We start from the raw sequence: 24,421 nt of genomic DNA on the forward strand, positions 1-24,421 counted from the left end.
TGATACCCACAGGCACTTCATTACAGATGACCAGTCCTTTCCTGGTCATCCACTGGTTCACGGAGTGCTATCTTCAATATGCAGATGATATTCAATTACACATCACTGGGCCAGATGAGAGAACTGGGAAAAACCATGAACAGGTATCTGGAGTATGTGGATGGGAAAGTGTGCGCAGAAATGCAGAATGTACATCCTTTGACAATCATGCGTTCCTCACAACAAAGTACTAACATCTTACTAAGAAAGTTTCCTTTCAGTTTTTGGAAATGTTACTAATTTAAATAGAAGTCACCTGGCAAGCACCTCACCTACTTTCTTGTCTCACAGTCTTCACCTGAAGAACATTAGACAGCATGCTTCAACGTAGCAACATATTCAGCACCCCCCACCTCACCCCCCATTTTATTGTATCTGGAAGCTCCTAAAGGCATTCCTGCTACATCATTAGCTGGGTTTCACAATTTTGTCAGGAACTGAAAATTATGCAGACTTATATCTGTCCTTGTTTTCAAGAGAAACCAGCCAACAATGGCAACGCCTTATAGCTATGAAATGGTCTGCAAGTGGGTTGCAAATGCAGACTGAACAAAACCATTCTAGTTGTATGTAATAAGTGCTGAATTGCTTTATTTTATATAATTTTTCCGTTACTCTGTCCATTGGATCAAACGCTTAATCAAATCTGACAGCATATATCCAGGATATCTACAAAAGTATCATGAGAAACCTTGTGTAGGAAGAGGAGAACCCAGTACATAAATTGGGATTTGCTTTTGTGCTGGGCCAGTTCCAAAATACGTTTCTGATTGAAAACCAAGAGCTGCCATTTCATCACTGACAAGGATCTTGAAAGAAGAGTTTATGATCTAAGAATGAATGAAATGAATGTATATTTCGTTTCAAGCCTCAATGTTCTCCAAAAGAGACAGGAAGCATAGTTCCAGTTAAGGGAGCTGCCAGGGCCGGATTTTCCTATAGGCTAACTAGGCTTCAGCCTAGGGCCTCAAGATCAAGAGGGGCCTACATTCAAATTGTTAGCAAAATTAAAATTAAACTTTCACTATAGGTGAAAGGGCCTCATAAGTGGAATAGCCTAGGGCCTCTTTTCATCTAAATCCGGCCCTGGGAGCTGCTGGGTTTGGCCGAGGCTGTATATAAATGGGTAATTGATGCTCAAGAAGGTACCAGAATTCCTGTGGGGAATTTGGTATGCCTTTCCATGAAGCGTTCACTCTCCCTTCATCCATCCAGATGGCCTTTGATGCACAATTGCTTGCTTCTATGAAAATACAACTGGTGTTACACCACTCTATCCATGTATGGGTGGGGGCCCCTTGCATTGCTCAACTCCCACCTTACCCCCAGTTCTGGTGGATTGGGAAGAGCAATATAAAGTGGAGTATATCCTAGGTTTTAGATGCAGGAGGTTAGACAGAGATTGTGGGAAGCAGTGGCGGATGTACACCTACCCAAAGTGTTTGTCAGTTGCATTTGAAATTTGTGTGGAAGCTTTGTGCCCCTGAACTGCCACCTGCCACGCCAGACTTTCAGCAACAGGAAGAAGGTCCTTCGCCCCCCTGCCTCAGAACTTGCTGCTTTAAACTTAAATAAGCTTGGGAAGTGTTGGCCACGTTTCAACTTTGATGGTGTCTTTCATTTCAAACTTGTTTTTGTGGAGATACCTGACCCATCTTTGCTAGGGGAGTAGGGGACATCACACTTTGTGCTTTTAATGGTGTGTGTGGGGGAGCAAGGCTGGAGGAAAGATAGTGTGATATAATGTTTATACCTTGGGAATAATTTGATTTTATTGAGAGCTGCCCAGAGTTGTCTGAAAGATGGGTGGCTACATAAATATTTTAAATAAATAAAAACATGCAGGGCAGGGCAAAATATTACCATACTGGAGGGATTTTGATCCTTTACAGAGTAGATTCTAGTTCGGGGGGGGGGGGAATCAGATAAAGAGAACAATCCTGCCTTAGTTACCCTAGATATAATTGGAGCTGGACAACTGCTTTGACAGGCTTTCAAAATTCTGTTACATGACCCTACTAGCATTAAAGTTCTTTCCAGAAATCCAAGTGATTGTTGTTCCTTGAGTTTGCCATCCTTGGGTTTGACAGCATCACTCTCATTCACAAATGCATTTATCTCTGCCTGCATCCAGACTCCTGACAGCTTTCTGGCCACAAATCAGTAGGGCATTATAATCTATAGGTAGCAGAGCTAACAGCACTGAGGTCCCTATTGACTTCCTCAATACCCTCAAACCAATCTCAGATAATTCCTCAAGATGAAGGTTCTTTCATCTCAACTTGATTTGCCCAGCTGGCATTCAATCCCAAGCAAATGTATACCATTTTACCCAGCAGAGGGTTTGGTAAATTCATCATTATGGTCCAGCAGACAATTGCCCTGCTCAGTGTTTAGTAACACAGGCCAAGTCACTTTAAACAATGCTGCTGAGTAATACTTTGCTTTTCTTCAAGAATTTCTGTTGCCTTTCGGATCAGTTTCAACCAGTGCAACTTGCTAAAGATTCCCAGTTTCTAAAGGAAACAATTCCCTGGAGTTGAGCTTAATACTTGGTAGCTGAATGTAGACATCCATCTTGAATTTTTGGACATATATGTACCTCTTTCAACAATACAGAAGTGCTGCTGCTTTTTCCCAGGATGATTCTCAGTTTCTAGTTAGTCTAGATCCCTGGGATTTCTTGATAGTCTCCAATCTAAAGGCAGATCATATATGAACCTATTTGTTTTTTTCAAGGCAAGGCAAGGTGCAGTTACCTGCCTCGAGTGTTGACTCACATGTTTTACAGATTAAATCTAAAACAATGATAAAGAAGAATTTGTATTTCCAGGCTTAATCATTCAAAGGGATGGCAATTGTAGTTATGAAAGAAAAAGAAGTCTACTACTTGGAAGAAAGGCTAAGACTGGTCTAGTCAAAATATTAAGTACAGACACATTACATTGGCCACAAAGGGCTTGTAATTTTACACATGGCTTGTAACCCACTTGTGACATAAAGATTTGAGTAGAGACTTGGCATTTCTATTTCTCACTTGCTTTTTGTCAGTAATTGAATTGCTATTACTTAGCAATATCTTGGGAAGCACATGTACATCTTCACCTGTTCACATGTTTTTAATTCTCTTTTTGTGAGCTCCCGGGAATGTTTCAAGGTTACCTTGACTGAGAAAAAAAAAATCAATGCTAAAACAGAACCAAATATAGCTAGAAACCCCAACAGTGGAATAGGTTATTCTATTGTGTTCTAACACAGAGTAGCAAGTTCAGCTTAAGAAATAAAAGATAATACAGTATTACAGGAGTTCAAAAACAAAAGAGTTCACTGCTTCTAGTCATTATAGTGGGAAAAAGAACATGTATTATTCTCACTCTTACGCAATTGTACCTTAACCCGTCAAATATTCCTTAACAAATAACTCATGGCACATCATAACGCATGGTTGACCATAATGGAAATATTGCATGCGATCCTTCTTGCACATTTTGTTTTTACAGTCAAATGCTAAATTAATTATTTGTTGAGAAATATTCTTTTTGTCCTTATAAAAGTTGCATGGGCTTTAAAATGTGTTTTAAGATTTTCTCCGTTTGATTGCTAGGATGTGGAAGGAGCAGGTGAAAACTATAAAAACGATCATTGAATCACAACAATGAAAACCCTCTCTAAAGATTTCTATATCTATTAAATATAAATCAGGAGCTGTTCAGTTTTGCTGCCAATGTGGCATTATGGATAGAAAGATGAATAAAGGTTAACCAACATTTAAACTGCTCCTTAGTTATAAAGGTCATCAATGAAACAGCAATTACCATCTGTGATTGTTATTAAGGCAATGTGGGAGAATCCCAAGCAGGTAACCCCAAGCCTCTTCTAGGAAAGGCTAAAAGCATAAAATATTAAATAAAATAATAATCAAGCTATAATAATTTTATATAGTATGTCCCGGGTTCATTTATGACACTGTCTGGAATACTATTTCAAGCTACATCAAAAACTCGAATCTCTTTCCTATACCAAAATTCTTTCATTCTGTTAAGCCTTTCATTGTCTGTAAGTAAGTATTTCATAAAGACTTTTAAAAAGCAACAGATAAATCGTGACAAAATTATGTCTTGTTCCTTTCTTAAAAAAAATAAATTCTCAGAACAGTTTTATTGCATGATATATCTTTAAACAATGAGGCCAATCTAATCCCTGCTACAGCTATCCATCCCCATCCTGTCTGTTTCACCAATAGGAATGCCTCTTTTTATATATAAAAGAATCACAGAAAACAGTGTTTCCCAGCCTTAACTGGAGATGGCAGAATTGAAACCTGGAATCATTAGTATGGTCAGTTTATATGTTACCCATCAGCTAGGGAGTGCAGTAGATAATTGTCCTCAGAAGTAGAAGCTGTTACTAGAGCACCAATCATTAACCTGTAGAAAATACTTAAGATAAAATGATCTGCAGGAAGTCACAGCTTTATTATTGATGTTTGAAAGGGGGGGGGGATCAAACCAGGCTAAGTAGATTTTTTTTTTTACTACAATAATGTTCTTCCAGAGAGAAGAAAACCTAATGAATTTATTTGTTCTTTCAAATGTCAGCACAGTCAAATACAGTTTTGATTATACAAAATGCATGTCATCATTATCAAAGCAATACCTTAACTGCATTTCTGCGTAAGGCAAACCGTTTTTCTCTTCAACACTGTTACTGACCAGTGTAAAAATATACTCAACTTTCCATCATAAGAAAAGGAGAAAGGATACTTTTAATATTTGTAAGTGGCTGCTAAATTCTTTACAAAGCTGATCCTAGAGATAAATCTTCAGGATAGGCATGCAGGGTTACATCACAATGATTTTCCCACATATGCCTGACTTGTTTCAGAAAAAGGAGACAGCCTTTTAGACCTTTTTGTGTTAGCATACAGATCAGTGAACTGATCATCTGCTTCCTACCAAGCCTTTATCTGTCTTTCTTTTTGTTGTGTTGATGCCTTGTAGTAGCTTTGAAGACAGTCTCTGCAAAAACTCAGATTATGAGGCTATTTTATAAAAGTCAACCACTTCCACAAGAGGGGGGAGAGAAACACTGTTTACATAACAATAAATATTCCCTTTGTGCTTTGAGTGTGTGTGTATGTGATGGAAATAATAAAACAGCTAATAACAGCTATAGGCAAGAAAATCAGCAGATGCGAAGCTCGAATTCCACATTATAGGCAGAATTTCATTCGAATCAGAAGCATTTCTACTAATTGGAAGAATATATGAAGATACAGTGAAGAATATCTACTGACACTAGTACACCACGATGGCTTACTGAATCTCGAAGAAACAAAACTGGTCTACAAGAAAAACCAAATGAAGAATGGAAAAGAGACATGACAAGGCAAAGCATTTACATGGCCAGTACGTTAAAAAATAAATACACTAGGAGGCAAAGCAAATAACAACATCTGGCAATGGCTAAGAGGAAGAGACACAGAGAGGGCTAACTCTGGATACACAAGATTGTGTCTTAAGAACAAATGCATACTAAGCCAGAACGGAGAAAGCAGCAAAAGACAGAAAATGCTGCCTCTACAAAGAAGCTGAAAAAACTGTGGACCACCTAGTTAGCTGCTGCAAGGAGATTGCACAGACTGACTACAAGCAACAGCATAATGAAGTAATAACAATGGTGCACTGCAATGTCTGCAAAAGATATCACTAGCTTCTCCACCTCCCAAAAATGGAAGATAATGCTTCACATGGCTGTAACAAAGCTCTCATATCTGCTGAAAAATTAAAAACAGGCTGTTCTCTTAAGGCTAGAGGCAGAAATCATACGAAAGATTTCTGCATGGTCCCCCAGTAGAGTAATTGGGAGACCCTATTGTTTTGAAGGAGTAGAATCACATTAATGGATAAATAAAATCAACTTCAAGTCAAGCTCAGCTCTTGATGACATATACAGACATATCCAAATAAGTATCTTGGCGTAATACGGAAGTGCTTTGCAAAGTGGTGTTATCTGAGACATGTTGATCTTAGAAGAATAAAAGAGAAAGAATGACAGTGTATTTCTCAGATAAAATTACTTGACTCATAGCTTTTAGTTCCACTCTGTATATCAATTCCTCACTATAACCCTTCTTTGTTCCGGCACCAACCCTTAAAAATAGAACAATCTATTTTGATTTTCCTAGAGCCTGCAGCAAAGGTGGGTTTCAGCAGGTTCTGACCAGTTCTGGAAAACTAAAATTCTGGAAATTTTGAGTAGTTCGGAGAACCGGTAGTAAAAAAATCTGACTGGCCTCACCCCCATCTATTCTCTGCCTCCCAAATCCTAGCTGATTGGGAGGAAATGGGGATTTTGCAATAACATTCCCTTGGATTAGGGAGGGAATGGAGATTTTACAGTATCCTTCCCCTGCCACGCCCACCAAGCCACACCCACAGAACTGGTAGTAAAAATTTTTGAAACCCACCACTGCCCTACAGATGTGGTGGGATTAAAACTCTAACACTCTCTCTCCCCCCCCCAGGTCTCTCTCTCTCTCTCTCTCTCTCTCTCTCTCTCTCTCTCTCACACACACACACACACACACACACACACACACACACACACACACACCAGCAAGGCTAGTGATTGGAGATGACAGGAGCTGGTAGCCTAACATTGAGGACTTACAACTGAAAAACACTGGCCTAAACTAACTTTGCCCTAAAGTCTAATCATGAAAAACTGAAGTCTGAATGATCAAAATAGTTCAAATTTGTGATTTACAATGAACACAGGAGCATTTTTCAAAAAGAAAAGTAATAATTGTCTGAAATATTAGATGTGGAAATTTAAAATTCAAATCATGATAAACACCATTTTAAAAGAGAGATTTCCCCTTCTCTCTTACATGTCCCTAAGAATGACTCTTGGAGAAAGGATCTGCAAGAAACACTGAAGTTCCATCTTAAAGTCGAGTATAATGCTTTTGCTTTCTAAATAAATAAATTAATTCTTATGCATGCACATTCAATCAATTGATTAGTATGCTAAAACTAACCAATTCAATTAATCAAGATTCTTTTAAATCAGAATGCCCCAACCTTTCCAGCTTTGCGGACTGCCCGGGGTGGGGTGGGGGTAGAGAGAGGATGCACGCAGCTCCTTTTGCGCGAGCAGCCGTCATATATGGCCACCACTCAAACAAATGGAGTGTGTGCACACATGTCTGCCTACTGCTCATGCAAGTGGAGATGAGCGCACATGTGCTCGGCTGCCACTTGCACAGCCTTGTTCCGAAAGGCTCAAGGCTCTGTAGAGGGCCATGGGCTGGAGACCCCTACTTTAAATGATGGAAAATCCAACTAACCACCTGATGTAAATGAATAGGAGATGAATTTTTATTACTGTCATGTTGCTTCCCAAACACTATAGAACAGTGGTTCTCAACCTGTGGTCCATGAACTCCTGGGAGGCTGTAATGTCATCATAGGTGTCCCAGAAAGGCTTGAAGAAATGTTATGATTTAAATCTTGAATTAGGTCTTGGTGGTCCGTGGCTATGGTCCATGCCCACAAAGGTACTGTATTTTTTGGAGTATAAGACGCACCTACCTTTTTTGGTGAGGAAAAGAAGAAAAAGAAATCTCCTTCTGCCTCTGAGCAATTTTGCCTCGATGCAGCAAACAGCAAACAGCCTGCTTTACTTTCATTTTCATTTTCAGCATAGCTTAATTAGCCCAAGAGGAAAAAAAATCTGCTCCAGCAATTTACCTCTTTGCAGCAAGCAGCAGAGCCTGCGCAAAACAGTTGAGAGTCGGGAGGCCAATCCAATCAACTTGTACAATTAGGCTGTGCTGAAGCTGAAAGGAGCTATTTTTTCTTGCTGTTTGCTTGCAAGGAGGTAAACTGCTGAGAGGCAGAGGCCAAAGGGTGGGGGCCAGTGGGTGGGCAGGGCTACATTCGGTGTATAAGATGCAGCTAAATTTTCACCCCCTTTTAGGGTGGAAAAAGGTGCGTCTTATACTCTGAAAAATACGGTATTTAAAGGGGGTCTAAAGGTTGAGAACCATTGTTATAGAACATGTATTCTCTTGACATCTCCCCACAAATAGGCAAAGCAGTTAAATTGATTCTAAATGAACTTCCAAATATGTAATTTTTCAGCTGAAAAGATCTGGCTCTCTTCTGGGTGATTTTCTTTTTGCTTTCTGTTTTTGTAAATCTAGTATTAGACGCAAGAGTCATATTCTTCATCTCTAAAATGAGGTAACTACCATATGGCTGCTTGCTAAGCTATAATTTCCCCCCCTTAAATGTTGACTGAGATTCTGGCAGCTCTTTAACCGTTTGATCTAAAATATAAACAAACAACTCCAGTAATCATCCATCTGGACTTTTAAAAAAACATGTGTGTTTTCTAAACCAAATCCTCCATAGCCACGTAGAGTAAGTGTGAAGCAAGAGGATTACAGCACATCTGATAATCCATTTGAAGAATAGGGAATATTATTGACCTAAAGTAGTTCGAGGTGACATCTGACAGCATCTCTGGATCTGGGCCAGCACAGAAGCAGACATATCAGAGATGGCCATCTTGCCATCACTCTTAGCATCCTGAAAATTTCAGAAAAAAATAAAAACAAGGCAAGGCTATATTATCAGAACCTCTACCAGAATCTGATGTCATTATCAAGTAACCAGATGAGTTAATTAAATCCTTGGAATCCAGGCAAGTACCCTGTTTCTCCCAAAATAAGACATCCCCTGATAATAAGCCCAAATGGGCTTTTGAGTGCATGGCAATAAGGCCAAGCACTTATTTCAAGATTCAAAAAAAAAAAAATACAAGACAAGATCTTATTTTTGGGAAAACATGGTACATAGGTAATCATGAAGGCAAATTTCCCTTGAATTGAGTTTGCCTCCTAATGATTAAATGGACAGATCCATATGGTTGACAACAATGAAGAAATTATTTACCATTTCCTTCTTCTATAATTTTTTAAATAATAATTTCCCAGTCCTGAACTTTTTCTACTGGTCTCTTACCCAAATACTAATCAAGTCTGACCTGATTTAGTTTTTCAAAATCAGCCACTATTGGCTAAGTGCTGCCAACTGCTGTAGGAATAACAATATGTAATCAATTTTTAAAGTATAACACCAGCGGTCAGGTAGAATAGATGTGATTAGATGTTTTTGTACATCTAAAAAAGAGATATGAAGGGGAACCCAAATAGGAATGGAGCTACTCCTATATCTGTGCTGTTTTTCCAATCTATCTGTTATTAGCTGTGAGGAGTAAAATCAGTGGTGGGTTGCCCCCAGTTCGCACTGGTAGTAAAACCGGCGGAAAGCTCTGCCCACCGACCCCGACATCATCAAAACGCTTCTGCGCATGCGCAGAAGAACGTGCGCGAGCGTGAGTGAAGCGAGTGCGTGCGCGTGGCCCCACTGCGAACTGGTAGTAAAGGTAAGTAGAACCCACTCCTGAGTAAAATGCCTGTTTAATATCTCCCTGTATCCCCAGCTAGTAGGAACCTCAGTCAGGGAGACCTTGTTTATTTTAAGAAAGAAAAAAAAAATCTAACCATAGAGTTTCCATATAATGTTCTGTGGAATTCAACCCTTGATTAATTGGTGAAAGCTATATCATGGGGATCCTAAATGAAATCAACTCTGACTGTCCTTTCGAAGCTGAAGCTCAAATATTTTGGCCACCAAATGGAAATGGAAAGAAGTCATTGGAAAAGTCCCTGATGTTGGGAAAGAATGACGGTAAAACGAAAAGGGAATGGCAGAGGATGAGATGATTAGACAGTGTCACTGATGAATTTGGGTAAACTCCGAGAGACAGTGGAGGACGGGAGGGCCTGGCGTGCTATGGTCCACAAGGTCACGAAGAGTCAGACTTAACTTAGCAACTGTACAGCAACAAATATCATGAGGAAACAATACAATTTCCAGCCACTTGATTCTTGGATAACGCTTTCTGTCCACTTTAATCAATTTCCCACATTTCCTTCTGTGATTAGGCCCCTAAATAGTCACAAACTGAAATCCATTGTCCAATAACTAATTTAGCAAGCAAAAGAAAATAACAGTTTCCCACTGTGAGTTAGATGCCACATCGTAGTATGAAAACCTTAATGTTTCTTTTGCAAATCAAAGGAGAAACAAAGGTAGGCCAACTTACCCTCTGGAGTTACCATTAAATTGACGAGAAAAGAAAAATTAAAAAAAAAAAAACATAATAACTTCTGCAATAGTTTTGTTTCCGCCAACACATTTTTCTTTTACTGCACACTCTACCGTATCTCATTTGTAGTTTTTGATGACATGAATGGATGTAATTTGTCAATTTCTCATATTGAAAATTATATGTGAAATGTATAATTATTCATCACACCACTTAGCTTTCTAACCTTGTGAGCAAATGCAGAAAATAAGAAAACCAATGAAGAAAATTAATGCTTGTCTTTGCGATGGATTAGAATCTGCATTTAGCCTAGGACAGGGGTGCCAAACTCGATTTCATTGAGGGCCGCATCAGGGTTGTGTTTGACCTCAGGGGGCCGGGGTGGGTGTAGCCAGAGTGGGTGTGGCCAGCTCGATGTCACTCGTGTTGGGGGTGCCTGTGGTGACCTGAGTGCTCTGCCAGCGAAAACGGGCTCCCGAGCTCTGTTTTTGGCTGAGATGGCCTCCTGCAACCCTCTGCCAGTGAAAATGGAGCTTGTGAGGGCTGCCCACGGCCTTCCTGAGTTCCGTTTTTGCGGGCAGAAGCACCGCAGGCTGGTCCTTCACTGTTTCCAAGGCAGCCTTGCGGGCCAGATCTAAGCACCCCGCAGACTGGATTCAGCCCCCGGGCCTTGAGTTTGACACCCCTTGTCTAGGAGGAGAGGCATGCTTCACCCACTACAGAATGTCATCTGTAGAATTCCTGTCATGACACCCACCCTGTGGAATATCAATCAGAATAGAGCTGGAAGAGACCTTGGAGGTCTTTTAGTCCAACCCCTTGCTCAAGCAGGAGACCCTATACCATTTCAGACAAGTGACTGTCCAGTCTCTTCTTAAAAACCTCCAGCGATGAAGCACCCACAGCTTCTGAAGGCAAGTCATTCCACTGGTCCATTGTTCTCACTGTCAGGAAATTTCTACTTAAGTTGCTTCTCTCCTTGATTAGTTTCCATGCATTTTTTCTTGTCCTGCCCTCTGGTGCTTTGGAAAATAAGTTGACCCCCTCCTCTTTGTAGCTACCTCTCAAATACTGGAATACTGCTATCATGTCACCTCTAGTCTTTCTTTTCTCTAGACTAGCCAAACCCAAATCATTTCCCCTCCACAGGATGTCAAATTAGACACAATCCTACTGGCCTTTTGCAAGGTCTTAAAAAACATGGTTGTGCCACCATGGAAGTGTAATGAAAACCGTAAAGGGGTTTTTCTGAGTGTAGTTTTTCTTTTAGACTTCAGTTGTGGATATTGTTAACTTAATTGTATTTTTATATATTCTTAATATGGTTTAATTGTCTTTTTAAATAGTTGTAAGCAGCCCAGAGGCTCTATAAATTGAACAAAGAAATAAAATGGAGATAATTTTTACCTAGACAGCTTCATCAAAATTGGATTCAATTCCAAAAAGGGTTGGACTATGTGGGACTATAAACATAGTATACCTCTCCGCAACTCTTAACACCAATTCACACCTTTTCCAAAGAATATGCGGCGGCACTAAAAAGTAACCACGCAGCTGCTTTAAAGATTTGCAGACATACAGGTGCTATGTTTGTGCTCTCAAATGTGGCAAGGCAAATTATTTTGAATAACGGGTAATCCTCAGATTATGGCAGCAATGGCAACCAGAATTGTGGTTGCTAAGTGACGTGGTTATGAAACGTGATATCACATGCCTGCATCGCAATGGCAATTCTGACAGTCCCGATTGCTGCCATAACCCAGAGATATGCGGGTCATTAAGCAAGAAGTGGCGAGAGTCAAAGGGAAGAGGTGCTGCAGGCAGGTAGTGAAGGGCTTGAGAGGCCCTGCAGCACGTGAGTCAAGGGAGGTTGGAGAGGACTTTGGAGACGTAGTGAGGTGTGTGTGAGTCAAGAGAGGCTGAAGGAGAGCTTTGGAGAGCTAGAGAAGGCTGCATGTGGGCAGGAGGTGTGCTGCAGCTGGGAGCAACTTACTGGAGTGACTTGTAAACCTCCCAGCCTGTAATGCATTTTCCACTGATTTTACTTGCAGGAAACCAGCAGGGAAGGTAACAAATGGTGGATCATGTGATCTTAGCTCCCTGTGATATAACTGCGAGGCACCTGAGTACCCAGATTGTGATCACATCAGAGGTGGGTTTCAGCAGGTTCTGACCAGTTCTGGAGACCGGTAGCAGAAATTTTGAGTAGTTCGGAGAACCGGTAGTAAAAATTCTGACTAGCCCTACCACCATCTATTCTCTGCCTCCCAAGTCCCAGCTGATTGGGAAGAAATGGGGATTTTGCAACAACCTTCCCCTGGAGTGGGGTGGGAATGGAGATTTTACAGTATCCTTCCCCTCCACGCCCACCAAGCCATGCCACATCCACCAAGCCACACTCACAGAACCGTAGTAAAAAATTTTGAAACCCACCACTGGATCACATGACCGCAAGGATGGCTGGAACTTCAGAAATCGGTCGAATGTCCATTTTTTTCAGCACCACCATACCTTTGAATGGTTGCTGAGCAAATGGACATAAGCCAAGGATCACCTGTATGTTTGAAGTGCTACACAGCTGTAAAAGGATATTTTTAATAGGAGATGGAATGATGATTCGGTGAGTAAGGGATGAACGTCCACAATATCAAACAATTTCTCTAGAAAACTTTACGCACTTATCCCCTTCGTTTTTGCATTCCTCATTGCTATCCTCCTCTTTGTAAAAGGAAACAGGAACTGCTTGTTAAGAAATCACATATCGCTCCATAAGAAATCATACCCATATTTTAACATTTCTGTCACCAGCTATTCTTGCACCCTCGCTATTTTTAACATTCTCACAGCATTTATGACTTCCTTTTCATCATTTTTATTGGATACTACAAATTACTGAGTTTGTTCCATCTTCACTTTTCAACATATCACTACTTATTCCCATATAAATGTCTAAAATAGTTCTTTTTACATTATCTCGCTTCGGTTTTATTCCAAATCATTTCAAATCATTTCATCACTTTTATTATTACTTCCATTACTTGCTCTTCGCACTCTTCCCCAACAATTTGCTGTTCCCCCTGCCACAGCTCTGCATTTTCTCTGCCTCTTTTAAGCTTAACCATTCCTTGATTGCTTTGATTAAGTCCTTTGCAATCATCTTTTTTTGTACAATGAATCTCTCATCGTGTTTTGCAGCATTCATTCTTTTCTATACATTTCTTTTCTTTATTCATTGATGGTGATGTCAAGAAGATGATCTTTTCACCTGCATCATCTGGACCAGGTTTTTGGCTTTTCATAAAGGATAGATCTTCCTTATCTTTTTTTTTTCCTTCAAAGAGCTCAAATACATCTTTAACCAGGAAAGAAATTGGCTCATGACTGAGCAACTTTGGCTCATGGATGGATAATTAAATGCTACCATTTGTTGAATTGCGGAGCTGATCCTGATTGGCCTGGAGCAACAATCCATCTATTTAACCAAAGCAAACCTAATATTTCATTTACCTTGTATGCACCTATACTGATCTCATTTTCTTTTTGACTGCCTGTTAGCATTCAACCCCTACTCCTCTTGGTTACCATACACAACAGATGTTATTGGTTTCTGTTACAACAAGCTATTTTGTAAAACAGACGGTAGAATTGCAGAAAATCTGCTAGCATTTTAAAACTGTTTTTGCAATGCATATTGTTTTCCATTTTTGCAGCAAAATCGTTATTTCAAATTTATTTTTGAAAAAAAAAAAAACAAGTTGCTATGCCATTACATCAGCACAGCCCCACTCAAGCAACTAAGTTTATATAAGACCATTCCACCATCAAAAATAAGACACTCCATAACCTTCATAAATGTTGTATTCAGTACTCAGGTTAGCTGCCTTGCCCAAATTAAAAAAATAATGAAAAAAATAAATGTAAGATGTTTTATAAGAACTTATGATTTAATTGATCAGTACCATATCCCTTGATCAGGAGATTCAAGTTGGATTTGAAGAGGACTTAAAAACTTAAGGACTCCCAGATGTCAGCATACCATTGAGAGACAGAAATTCTGTTAAAACTCTGCCTATGAAACTTTAAGAACAAAAACCACATTAATCGTATGTGTATATTTAGTCAGTGTACATTCAGTACGCTGTCAAAACATTTGCAAATATGTAGATATAGTTTTATGTCACATATCATAAAACCGGCCAGTGCTAGATATATACAAATATGCTGTTAGAGAATGACTCTTTTTAAAAATAATCTTTTAAGATTAACTGGTTTATTATTTCAACCTCTAGCACTGAGGCAGAAACAATTTAATTATGAATAAACATCTCTAATAGATGGCTGTTTTACCCCATAATTTTTATTTTAACTGACAATAGTTTTCTAGCCTTCATCAGAAAATATTACACATCCAGACTTCATAAAAAGAAATAATACTTTAAACCAGACAAAAGGTTCCTATAATCCTAGGATTTTAATTGCTTTTTAATATATATTATATTGGCACAATTTTATATACATGTTACATTTTGAAAATAGAAAATGACTTTGGTATATAATAAAATTATTATATAGTTTGAAGGACAGCACATACAGTTTTAAGATAAATAAACCAATATGACCCAACCTCACCCTTGCCCCTCTTAAAGCTTCAAACCTGACAGAATATTAAATGTCAATTTCATAAGTTTACCATTTTTAAGAAATCTGAATTATAAACTGCTCAAAATTTGAACCAGAGCAAATAACAGTAAAACAAACATTAATGGATGAGGAGAAACGGGGAATATGCTATTTGGCTTTGTCTTGTCTATCCCAACCCAACCTGACTGCAGAACTTTGGCAGAAAATGCGTTGTTGCAGGATCCCCTAAATTGAGAACTCTGCACAAAGATAATTCTGAATTGTGTAGAAATCCCTATAAATACAACTAGCCTCCAACTGTGGAGCCCATGATTCCACTGTATGCATGGTAGGAGGCAATAAGATAATATAAAGATACAGAACCAGCAACTTTTTCACTCTCACTCCCATCCTTTTACTAAGCTCCACTTGTATAAGGGCCAGGTCTCTTTTTATGATGATTGAATCTTGCTTCCTATTGACCCCAACTGTGGATTCAGTGTTGAATGCCCTCTCTTTATAAATTGTTTAATATCTGAGGAAACAAAGAAGGATCTCTAAGTTACACCTTTCCTCTCATTTTTAAAAAACCTTTTAAAATGGAATCATGTTTTCAGAGCAGATTTTTGTCATTTAATTAAAGAAAAAAAGAATGAGAATCAATCAATAATTCCAGCTCTTCAATCTCCAGGGAAGAAAAACTGACAGCGAAACAAGTTAAAGAGGTATCCAGGAGGTAAATCAAAAGCTATCCATCAATATTCCTTCAACTAGGATTAATAAAAAAACAAAAAACAAAGTGAGCAGTTAAATTTATTACAAAAAAATGCCCATGAAACCAAGTGTGCCATGTGTACACACCTGCCAAAAAAGCCAGCAGCAATTTCAAGCCATGCTTGGGGATGATAATGCTGTACATGCCAAGAAAACTGGAATCTCTAGAGGCCTTGATTCTCTCCAAGCCTGGTTGTTTGCTTGCATATACTTCATTGTATCATCACCAGTGCTAAAGAATATGGAGTTTATTCCCTGTTTATATATAGTAGCTTGCCCTGCCAGTGTTGGTGGGGATGTGATTTTCTTCTTGGTAGTTTCTTAGGTATTGTTTTCTGCTTGATTGTTTGTCTGGTGTTAATCCCTGCTTATCTGGGTGTAGGTTGCTGGGTGTGTAGGCAATCTTCAGCTTGACAGTAGATAAGAGATTCCCTTTCTTCTGAATTCCATTTCCTGCTGGCACTGTTTGCTGAGTGTCTCTTGGTCCAGAATGTAAATAAATCTCTCTCTCTCTCTCCCTCCCTCCCTCCCTCTCTCCACCCCCCCAAACACAACATGCATTGTAATATTTGTATTTTAAAGATGTTTAATTAAACATGGAGCTATGTAAATATGAATGTAGTAGGAGGTGAAGGACTAAGGAATTTGGACTACTTTGAACTTGGGCTGTAATTGTTGGGATCTGGGAAGGAAAGTGGGCAACGGGACGTGGGTAGCATATGGTGAACCATTCTTCTGGCTCCTGAATACTTGGGGAAGGAACAGTTGAGGACAGTGCTGAGGCTCACTCTGAAGAGTAAGTGTCGTTAATGGAGTGGCCTTTCAGGGGTTGGTGGTAGACTAGGAGATGAGTGTGAATGCATGGGGGTTTTGGCTTAGAACAGTGGTTCTCAACCTGTGGGTCGGGACCCCTTTGGGGGTCGAATGACCCTTTCACAGGGGTCGCCTAAGACCATTGGAAAACACATATTTTCAATGGTGTTAGGAATAATTTTATTGTTGGGGGTCACCACAACATGAGGAACTATATTAAAGGGTCGCAGCATTAGGAAGGTTGAGAACCACTGGCTTAGAAGAAGACTAGGGGCAGGAGAAGAAAGGGCAGGCAGTAATATTAAGGCCACTCTCTTAGGGTCCTGGAAAGCACTTAAGAACCTTTACAGATTTTGATTGCTCAGATTTGTTTGTTTTTTCCTCCAGTGCTATTATTTTTTCTTACATTCTGTTGTTCTGTTTTTAATCATATTTTGGATGTTTGCAAGGCACCCAGAGTCTTTTGAGGTGGGGCAGCTGCAAAATATCTCATTAGTAATATGCAATGCTTAATATTCTTTTATACAACCAGATTGTGTTGGATGGATTACTGAGAGTAATTTATCCTGAAGCCTTCCTGCCAAGTCTGCTTTTCAGGTTTTGCATCTCTTTTCATGATCTCTCTCCTGAATAAACTTATCTGAATCCTTCCATGTTTCTCTATGGTGATAACATTTGGAGGTGAATAATTAATGTTGGTTTTTGTCTCTGTTAAACAAAATAATAACCAATATAATTTGAAAGTATGTGGCATTATTAACATTAACATTAACATCCTATTTTTAAACATCTTCTTGAAGCAGTTTAACAAAATAAGAAAATTGCCCCTCTAGATTGTATGCAATAAATCAAAGAATGCCCTTCTACATCTGAAATTGGGGCATTGTTTTATTTAAAGTGATTGTTAAATTTGGAAGTTTTTGAATATGCCACACAGTTTTCATATATTAAATCTTAATAGGATTTGTAATACATTGTTTTAATGCATTTCCCCTGTGATGAAGTATAACTATGATTTATGGAGAATGAAGTATAGGTTTGATTATTCTGTTTGAGTTTTATGATTGAAAAATTAAATAACTTGAAAAAACTTACAGTACTATATATGAGGAGCATTCACTATGGAGATTTAGTAGGCCTATATGGAAGAAGATCTAGTAGGCCTATATGTAAATAGGGATTTCGTATTAAATAAAGGTTTTCAAAGTAGCATCATATAGATACTGCATAGATTTAAATTTACTTTTCCACTATTCTACTCTAGCCTCTATCCCATGAGTTTTTGATTTATACTCTATAAATCTCAGGCCCGAACAATCAAAGATTAAAATTAAAAAGAAACATCTGAATGTACTAGGAATGTGTTTGTCCAAAAAACACTAAAATGCGTATCAGTTAAAATCAATTAAAAATCAGTTAAAAATAACATTAATAAACAAAGCCAAATCTATTGTCCATATTCCTTATTCCATTTGCTTTCTAAGGGTGAATCTAGATTTTAAATCTGTAAAGTGCAGTTTTTATTCTATTTCATGTTTTAAAATGGAAGAAATACCCGCACACAAACGCATAGAGACACATAAACATGAGTCAGCTTGCTACTTTAATATTAAAGAAAATACATAGATTTAGAAGAATGGATGCACTGATTTACTGTTACGTGTTAATTCAGCCAAAAGGACATTATAATTGAATAATGTATTGTTTAAGAATCCCGATTTAGTGTTAAATGTGAACCTGGCAATCCAAGGTTGAATACATAGAAATGTTAGGACATAATAGCTCTGCTCTATTATATCCAAAGCAGTTAGAATTAAGTTCAGTTCCAAATATAGAATACCTAGTAGTGATAGAATTGTGCTTCTACAATGCAGAAATATTTAAATGTGAAAATTATATAACTTTTAGAATAGAATAGAGCTGGAAGGGACCTTGGAGGTCTTCTGGTCCAGCTCCGTGCTCAAGCAGGAGAACCTATACCATTTCAGATAAGTGACTGTCTGGTCTCTTCTTAAAAACCTCCAGTGATGGAGCCCCCACAATTTCTGAAGGCAAGTTGTTCATTAGTTAATTGTCCTCACTTGCCACAGTAAGGTAGGTGAACATTGGGCTCTTAACTATTCAAGTGATGTATTATAATGTAAGTCAATTTAATTAAGGCATTATCTATTCCATTTAACATAGATGAGAGATTCAGCTTTCATACTAAACTTTCACCTATGGGACATTCTAGTCAACTTTATTCTTCCATTAAATGGCAAGATATAGTTCAGCCTAGTCACTTACCGAGGGACGTATTTCTAAACAGGTTACACATAACAGAGACCGCAGATTTCCAACCAATTAGACCTCACTAGCTCTCTCCAGGATCTCATTGTCTCCTGCAGAAATGAATGCCAAGTCATGGCTGCAGAAATCAATTTCAGCAAATGAACAGAAGTTAAAAGCAAATTAGTTCTTCTGTTTTACTCAGCACACTGACAATTTTGGTTTAATTCCTGAAAATAGAAAATATGCTGCATCTAGACAGGAGTCACTGGGAAGACATATGCCTAACCTCACACTACATTTTACTCTGACAGATTGATTTTCTAGGCACACAGAACTCAACAAAAACTGTGGTTAAGTTGGCATATTAAAAAACAAATGCATATTCCTGCCCCCCCCCCCCCCATGTAAAAAGATTGCCACAGTCTTGCTATGATTAGCAACTATAAAACTTGCTTATTATATTTCTTACAGGCCATGATTAATATGAAATCAATATTACATTGGAACCCAAACAGTTCAGGCTCTATATTCAATGCAATTCGACATCCCAAGGCAATCCTTAGTATGTTGCTTCTTGACCTAGTCCCCAGCACTTCTTTCTAACCCTAGATGTAAACAATATCTATTTATTTATCATGCAAGTACCCCTAATGCAGTGGTGAAATCCAAATTGTTTTACTACGGATTCTGTGGGCGTTGCTTGGTGGGGGTGCCAGGGGAAGGATACTGCAAAATCTCTATTCCCAAGGGAAGGATACTGCAAAATAAGAGCCTTGGTAGTACAGTGGTCTAAAGCACCCTGTTATTAAGAACAGCTGCCTGCAATTACTACAGGTTCCAATCTCGCCAAGGCTCAAGGTTGACTCAGCCTTCCATCCTTTCTAAGGTAGGTAAATTGAGGACCCAGTTGTGGGGGCAATAAGCTGACTTTGTATAAATATACAAAAGAATGAAGGCTATTGCTTAGCGCATTGTAAGCCGCCCTGAGTCTCCGGAGAAGGGCGGCATATAAATCAAATTTAAAAAAAAAAAATCCCCATTCCCTCCCCACTCCCGAGGGAAGGATATTGCAAAATCTCCATTCCTACTCCACTCTGGGGCCAGTCAGAGGTGGTATTTTCCGGTTCTCTGAACTACTCAAAATTTACGCTACCGGTTCTCTAGAACCTGTTAGAACCTGCTGGATTTCACTCCTGCCCTAACAAGCCACCATTTTAACTTACCCTCATTCTCAGCCTTCCTTACCAAATTTGTCATAACATTCTCCCTATAAATTAAATTCATATCCCTTACCATTTAGTCAAATTTCAGACTGAGGTTCTCAACTATTATAACCTGTTATGCATCTCATATCTTTCCAAGTGCAGGACATGATTCTCACAACAATAGACATAGATCAGGCTCTTTAATAATAATGGGAGAATATCCTAGCTAGAGATCAGAGTTTGCCATTTTCCTAGAAGTCTAAAAATTCAAAGGTGCTTTAACAGATCACTCAGCTTCTCCACAAGAAATGGGTAGATGTTATTATCAATTATGTATAACTGCCTATATGGCTTTTGTTTCCTACTAAGAAAACACTATGCATTATTCTATTTTTAAAATTTTATTTATTTGCCAAACACGTATAAGATAACAGATATAAGTATAAACATGATTATGAATACAGGATAAGAAAATGAATAAATGGGGACAGTAGGACAGGGACGGTAGGCACATTGGTGCGCTTATGCATGCCCCTTACAGACCTCTTCACCAGTGTTATTTATGGTTCTGGATTAAGTGTCTGAACTACAATTTGACATACTTATTTTGATTGCCTTCTGTTTATATGACTCAACCTTCTTCATCTACATTTGACACTCTTCCTTTCTAAATTTCAACAAGCTGGTCTGGCCTAACTCTCCCTTTTTAATTGGCTTTTAAACTGGCTTTTAAATTGGGTTTTAAACCTCTTTAGATAAATTTGGATGTTTTTAATCTTTGAGCCTAAATTACTTAATCTGTTTCTTAATAGTTTTTAACTTCTATATGTATTTGTATTTATTATGGCTGTTCACCGCCCTGAGTCCTTCGGGAGTAGGGTGGTATACAAATATGAAAAATAAAATAAATAATAAATAAATAATAAATAAATGTGGTTCTTCCCAAGAATTTTTTAAGGATTCCAAGCAGCCATGGTTTTTTTTTTTTTTTTTTTGCCTGAAAAAGGGGGAAGCAGAAGCAAGCTGCAATTTTTAACAGAAGCAGCAGCAGGGGTGTAAGCCCAAAGGTCCAGATGGAAGGAAGCAAGTTAAAATCTGACAAATATAAAAGGAAGCTTCTCAAAATTATCTGAAAATTGCCTGCTGGTGGCGTGCTGTCCTTTGGCCATTTCTGCAATCTACATACTCAAATGTCATATTGTACAGTTACAATTCATTCGTATTAATAAAATGTGTTTGTGTCACGGACAGTCTTTCATCAGAAGCAACCATCATCTTATATATATATATATATAAAGGTGATCACTTTTTACATGCCGGTTTTGTCAATAAACAACAATGAGCTTCACATTTTCTTCCCCTCTTCTGCATCTCAAGTTTTAAACAAACTAGAATTCTGCTCAGGCAAAAATGTCTGGTGTGACTGAGAGGAAAGGAGAAGGTAAGCATATACCTGGGTTTTTTTATACAATGAAAAGCAATGTTTCCCATTATGTCTGGGCAAGGTCTATAGCCCTATATAAACTAAAAGCTCTAAGTCCGTGATGGCGAACCTATGGCACGCGTGCCACAGGTGGCACTTGGAGCCATATCTGTGGGCACATGAGCATTGCCCTAGCTCAGCTCCAGCACACATGCACGCGCTGGCCAGCTGACTTTTGGTCCTTCCAGGCCCGCCAGAAGTCAAGAAATGGGCTGTTTCTGGCCTCCGGAGGGTCTCCGGGGGCAGGAAGGCCATTTTTACCCTCCCCAGGCTCCAAGAAAGCCTTTGGAGCCTGGGGAGAGTGAAAAACAGGCCTTCCGGTTCCACTGGAAGTCGGGAAATGGGCCGTTTCCAGCCTCCAGAGGGCTTAAAGCTTCTGGAGCCTAGGGAGGGCGAAAAACAGGACTACTGGGCCCACCGGTAACCTTTTTGCCATTGCGTGCCAAAAGCGTAGGGAATGAGGGGGTCACCAGCGCATGCGTGGGGGGTGGGGCGCAGGGGGCATTGAATTATGGGTGTGGGCACGTGCGCGCGCGATCCCCTCACATTCTCCCCGCTTTTGGCACACAACGGCAAAAAGATTAGCCATCACTGCTCTAAGTCAACCATATGTATAAACCACATCTACTTATATAGTAATAATTCTTATTAATACCAGTTTTCCATCTAGCTATCCTTGAGATTTGCTATGATATCAACTCACAGAATTCTTAGGAATTCCACTCTGAACACATCTGAATGTTGAACATATCTGGAATGGTTGATTTAATGCAAAAAGCAAACATATCCAACATACCTTCCTCTTCCTATTATTCCCACAGCAACAACCTTGTGAGATGGGCTCTGGTTTCTCTTCAGATCGTATAAATCTTTCGCCTTTTACAATCTTGAGTTCTATCGTATCAAGTTTCAATAATACTAACCGTATCATATTTGCTTGTTGCTTTTGTACTAGGGCTTTAAAATCTCTCTGCTTGTTCTCCATCCTCTAACCACTGGTGTACAGGCAACTGAACCTTTTAGCATAGTTCTTAGGTTTGCCTGCTGTATCTCCTGGTAAGTACCCTTCCTTCAAAAAACTTTCTTGCTGTTGTAAGGTTTACTGCCTTCAATGCACTGCCTTCAACCATACTTCTAGTTCAGAGGTACAAAATACCTTGAAAACCAACCAGGTTTCATTCATTGTTGCCTCTACTTTTAACGTACCTTTTAGTAGTTCAAGCAACAGCTTCTTATCACATTTACAGTGGACATTTCCTCTGCACTTTTACTTAACTGTAGTTCAACGTGTTGCAAACATTCATGATTGTTATTTTAAAGAAGCCAACTCCAGAAAATAGGTTTTGAAATAATAACAATTACTCTAATGTTAATCATAGTTTAACTTTTCAGCCAGCAGTCTTCAAAGAAAAAAAAAATCAAAAGTTATAATGCCTAAAAATATAGGAGTAGAAATAGCACAGCCACACCCAACCCATTTAATCGTACTTGATAAATCTTAACGGATGAACACAGCCAAAGAAAATCTTCAACCCATGTAACTATCTTAACAGACTTCCAAGTAGTGTCTTTTATCCACTTATTTTGTCTGTATGCTTTGATGATACTGTTCTATTTCCTATATTGAACATTAGCAATTGAGAGTTTACTCACCTCACTGTTGTGGCCTCTTAAATTGAAGTTGATTCGCTGGGGTGTGTTTCTGTCCTTTCTACAGTGGCTGGAAGTGAAGGTAACGCCCACTACTCCCCTGCCATTTCCGGTGGCCAACCAGCCTTCCTCGTAATATCGCCTCCGGCATACAGGTTTCTCCTTTTCACTTTTTGGAACCCTGCCTTTCCATGAGAGGCAGAGGATGTTAGAATCGCTGAAGAGAACAGGTCCATGTTCCACTGCTGCGTACATGCTTCGTTGTATTTTTCCCTTTTGACATAAGAAAAGTACTATGTCTAGTGCAGCAAATATAAATAAATCTCTTTGCGGTTGTAGTTTCTATCGATAGGACCAAAAGTTTTAAGACAGATCAGAATCGAGGGGGGCTGAAGCAGAAGAGAAGATCAGTTTTTATAAATATCCACCAAATGCATAGTGAAAAATTTCCTTATAAAAGATGATGACGGTTGGCTAAGAAAATGTAACACTTAAAAAAATGAAAATCAGTCAGATTCATGTTGATTTGGAGTCAGTGGAGTGAGGGGTACACTTGTCCTTTGGAGAAACAGCTACTGCAGAAGAGGCGCTCCGGGAAATGGTGAGCCGTCTTTTTGCTCAATTGGATAGAACCACCATGCGGCCTGAGATTTCCAGTATAGCATTATGCAATTCCAGAGACAAAAGTTTGCAGAAGTGAAGGTTTTCAAGTAACTTAAGGCTTTAAAAAGATTTCCTCCAGTCGGACTTGTAAACCCGGAGCGTATTCATTTATCTTTCCCCAAATCCACCCTCTGGCATGTTATTCCCATCAGACCAAAATATCTGCTGCTAAAGCTGAGAACGATTGCATAAAGGGGAGAAAAAAGGCACACAGACTGTGCAAGACCACAAGCCAGAATTCGGTGCAGTTAGCAACGTGCCAGGCCAGATGGAAAAAAAGCCCTTTCTAAACTCAGCTGCTCACTGTTCCACCCAGACCATTTGCAATCCGAAGGAAGTCCCATTTCTTCGGCAGCCGGTGGCATTCTTGCCGATTCCACAGATGACCCAATTTATTACGCTGCCTTGCCTGCTTCCCCACAAATTGTTGCCGCGCACAGGCGTAAAAGCAAAAGTGTCTTTTCATTTAGCAGGTGGTTTTCTTTTAAAACTTTTTAAAACCTTTCTAAAGGTTTTAAAGCAAGAACATTTGCCTGGGTGACTTATGAAGCCTTCTCTAAAACAGCGGGCTGTTGACTTTCCCCTTTTGCTGGAAAGTCTGTATCCTCAATGCTAAAAGATGAATCAGAATTAAAAGCAGGTTGAGTATTTTATTTACTGAACAAGTGTGTTGAAAAAAAAGAAAGAAAGAAAGAAAGGCAAAATGGCCGATTCAGAATAA

At 39.1% G+C, this 24,421-nt stretch overlaps 1 protein-coding gene across 1 annotated transcript in view; it reads right to left on the bottom strand.

The window, feature by feature from the left end:
* TULP4 (TUB like protein 4) overlaps positions 1-23,292 on the bottom strand; it is a 56,641-nt gene extending 33,349 nt beyond the window's left edge. Inside the window, exon 1 of the mRNA XM_070932631.1 lies at positions 23,041-23,292. Coding sequence (XP_070788732.1) covers positions 23,041-23,292 — 252 coding nt within the window. The remainder of the gene's footprint in view (positions 1-23,040) is intronic.
* Positions 23,293-24,421: the final 1,129 nt, after the last annotated feature.

The sequence above is a fragment of the Pituophis catenifer genome, unplaced genomic scaffold, assembly GCF_029215685.1.
Source record: "Pituophis catenifer annectens isolate HBS135680 unplaced genomic scaffold, rPitCat1.0.hap2 SCAF_1, whole genome shotgun sequence".
In the NCBI taxonomy this organism is placed as follows: Eukaryota; Metazoa; Chordata; class Lepidosauria; order Squamata; family Colubridae; genus Pituophis; species Pituophis catenifer.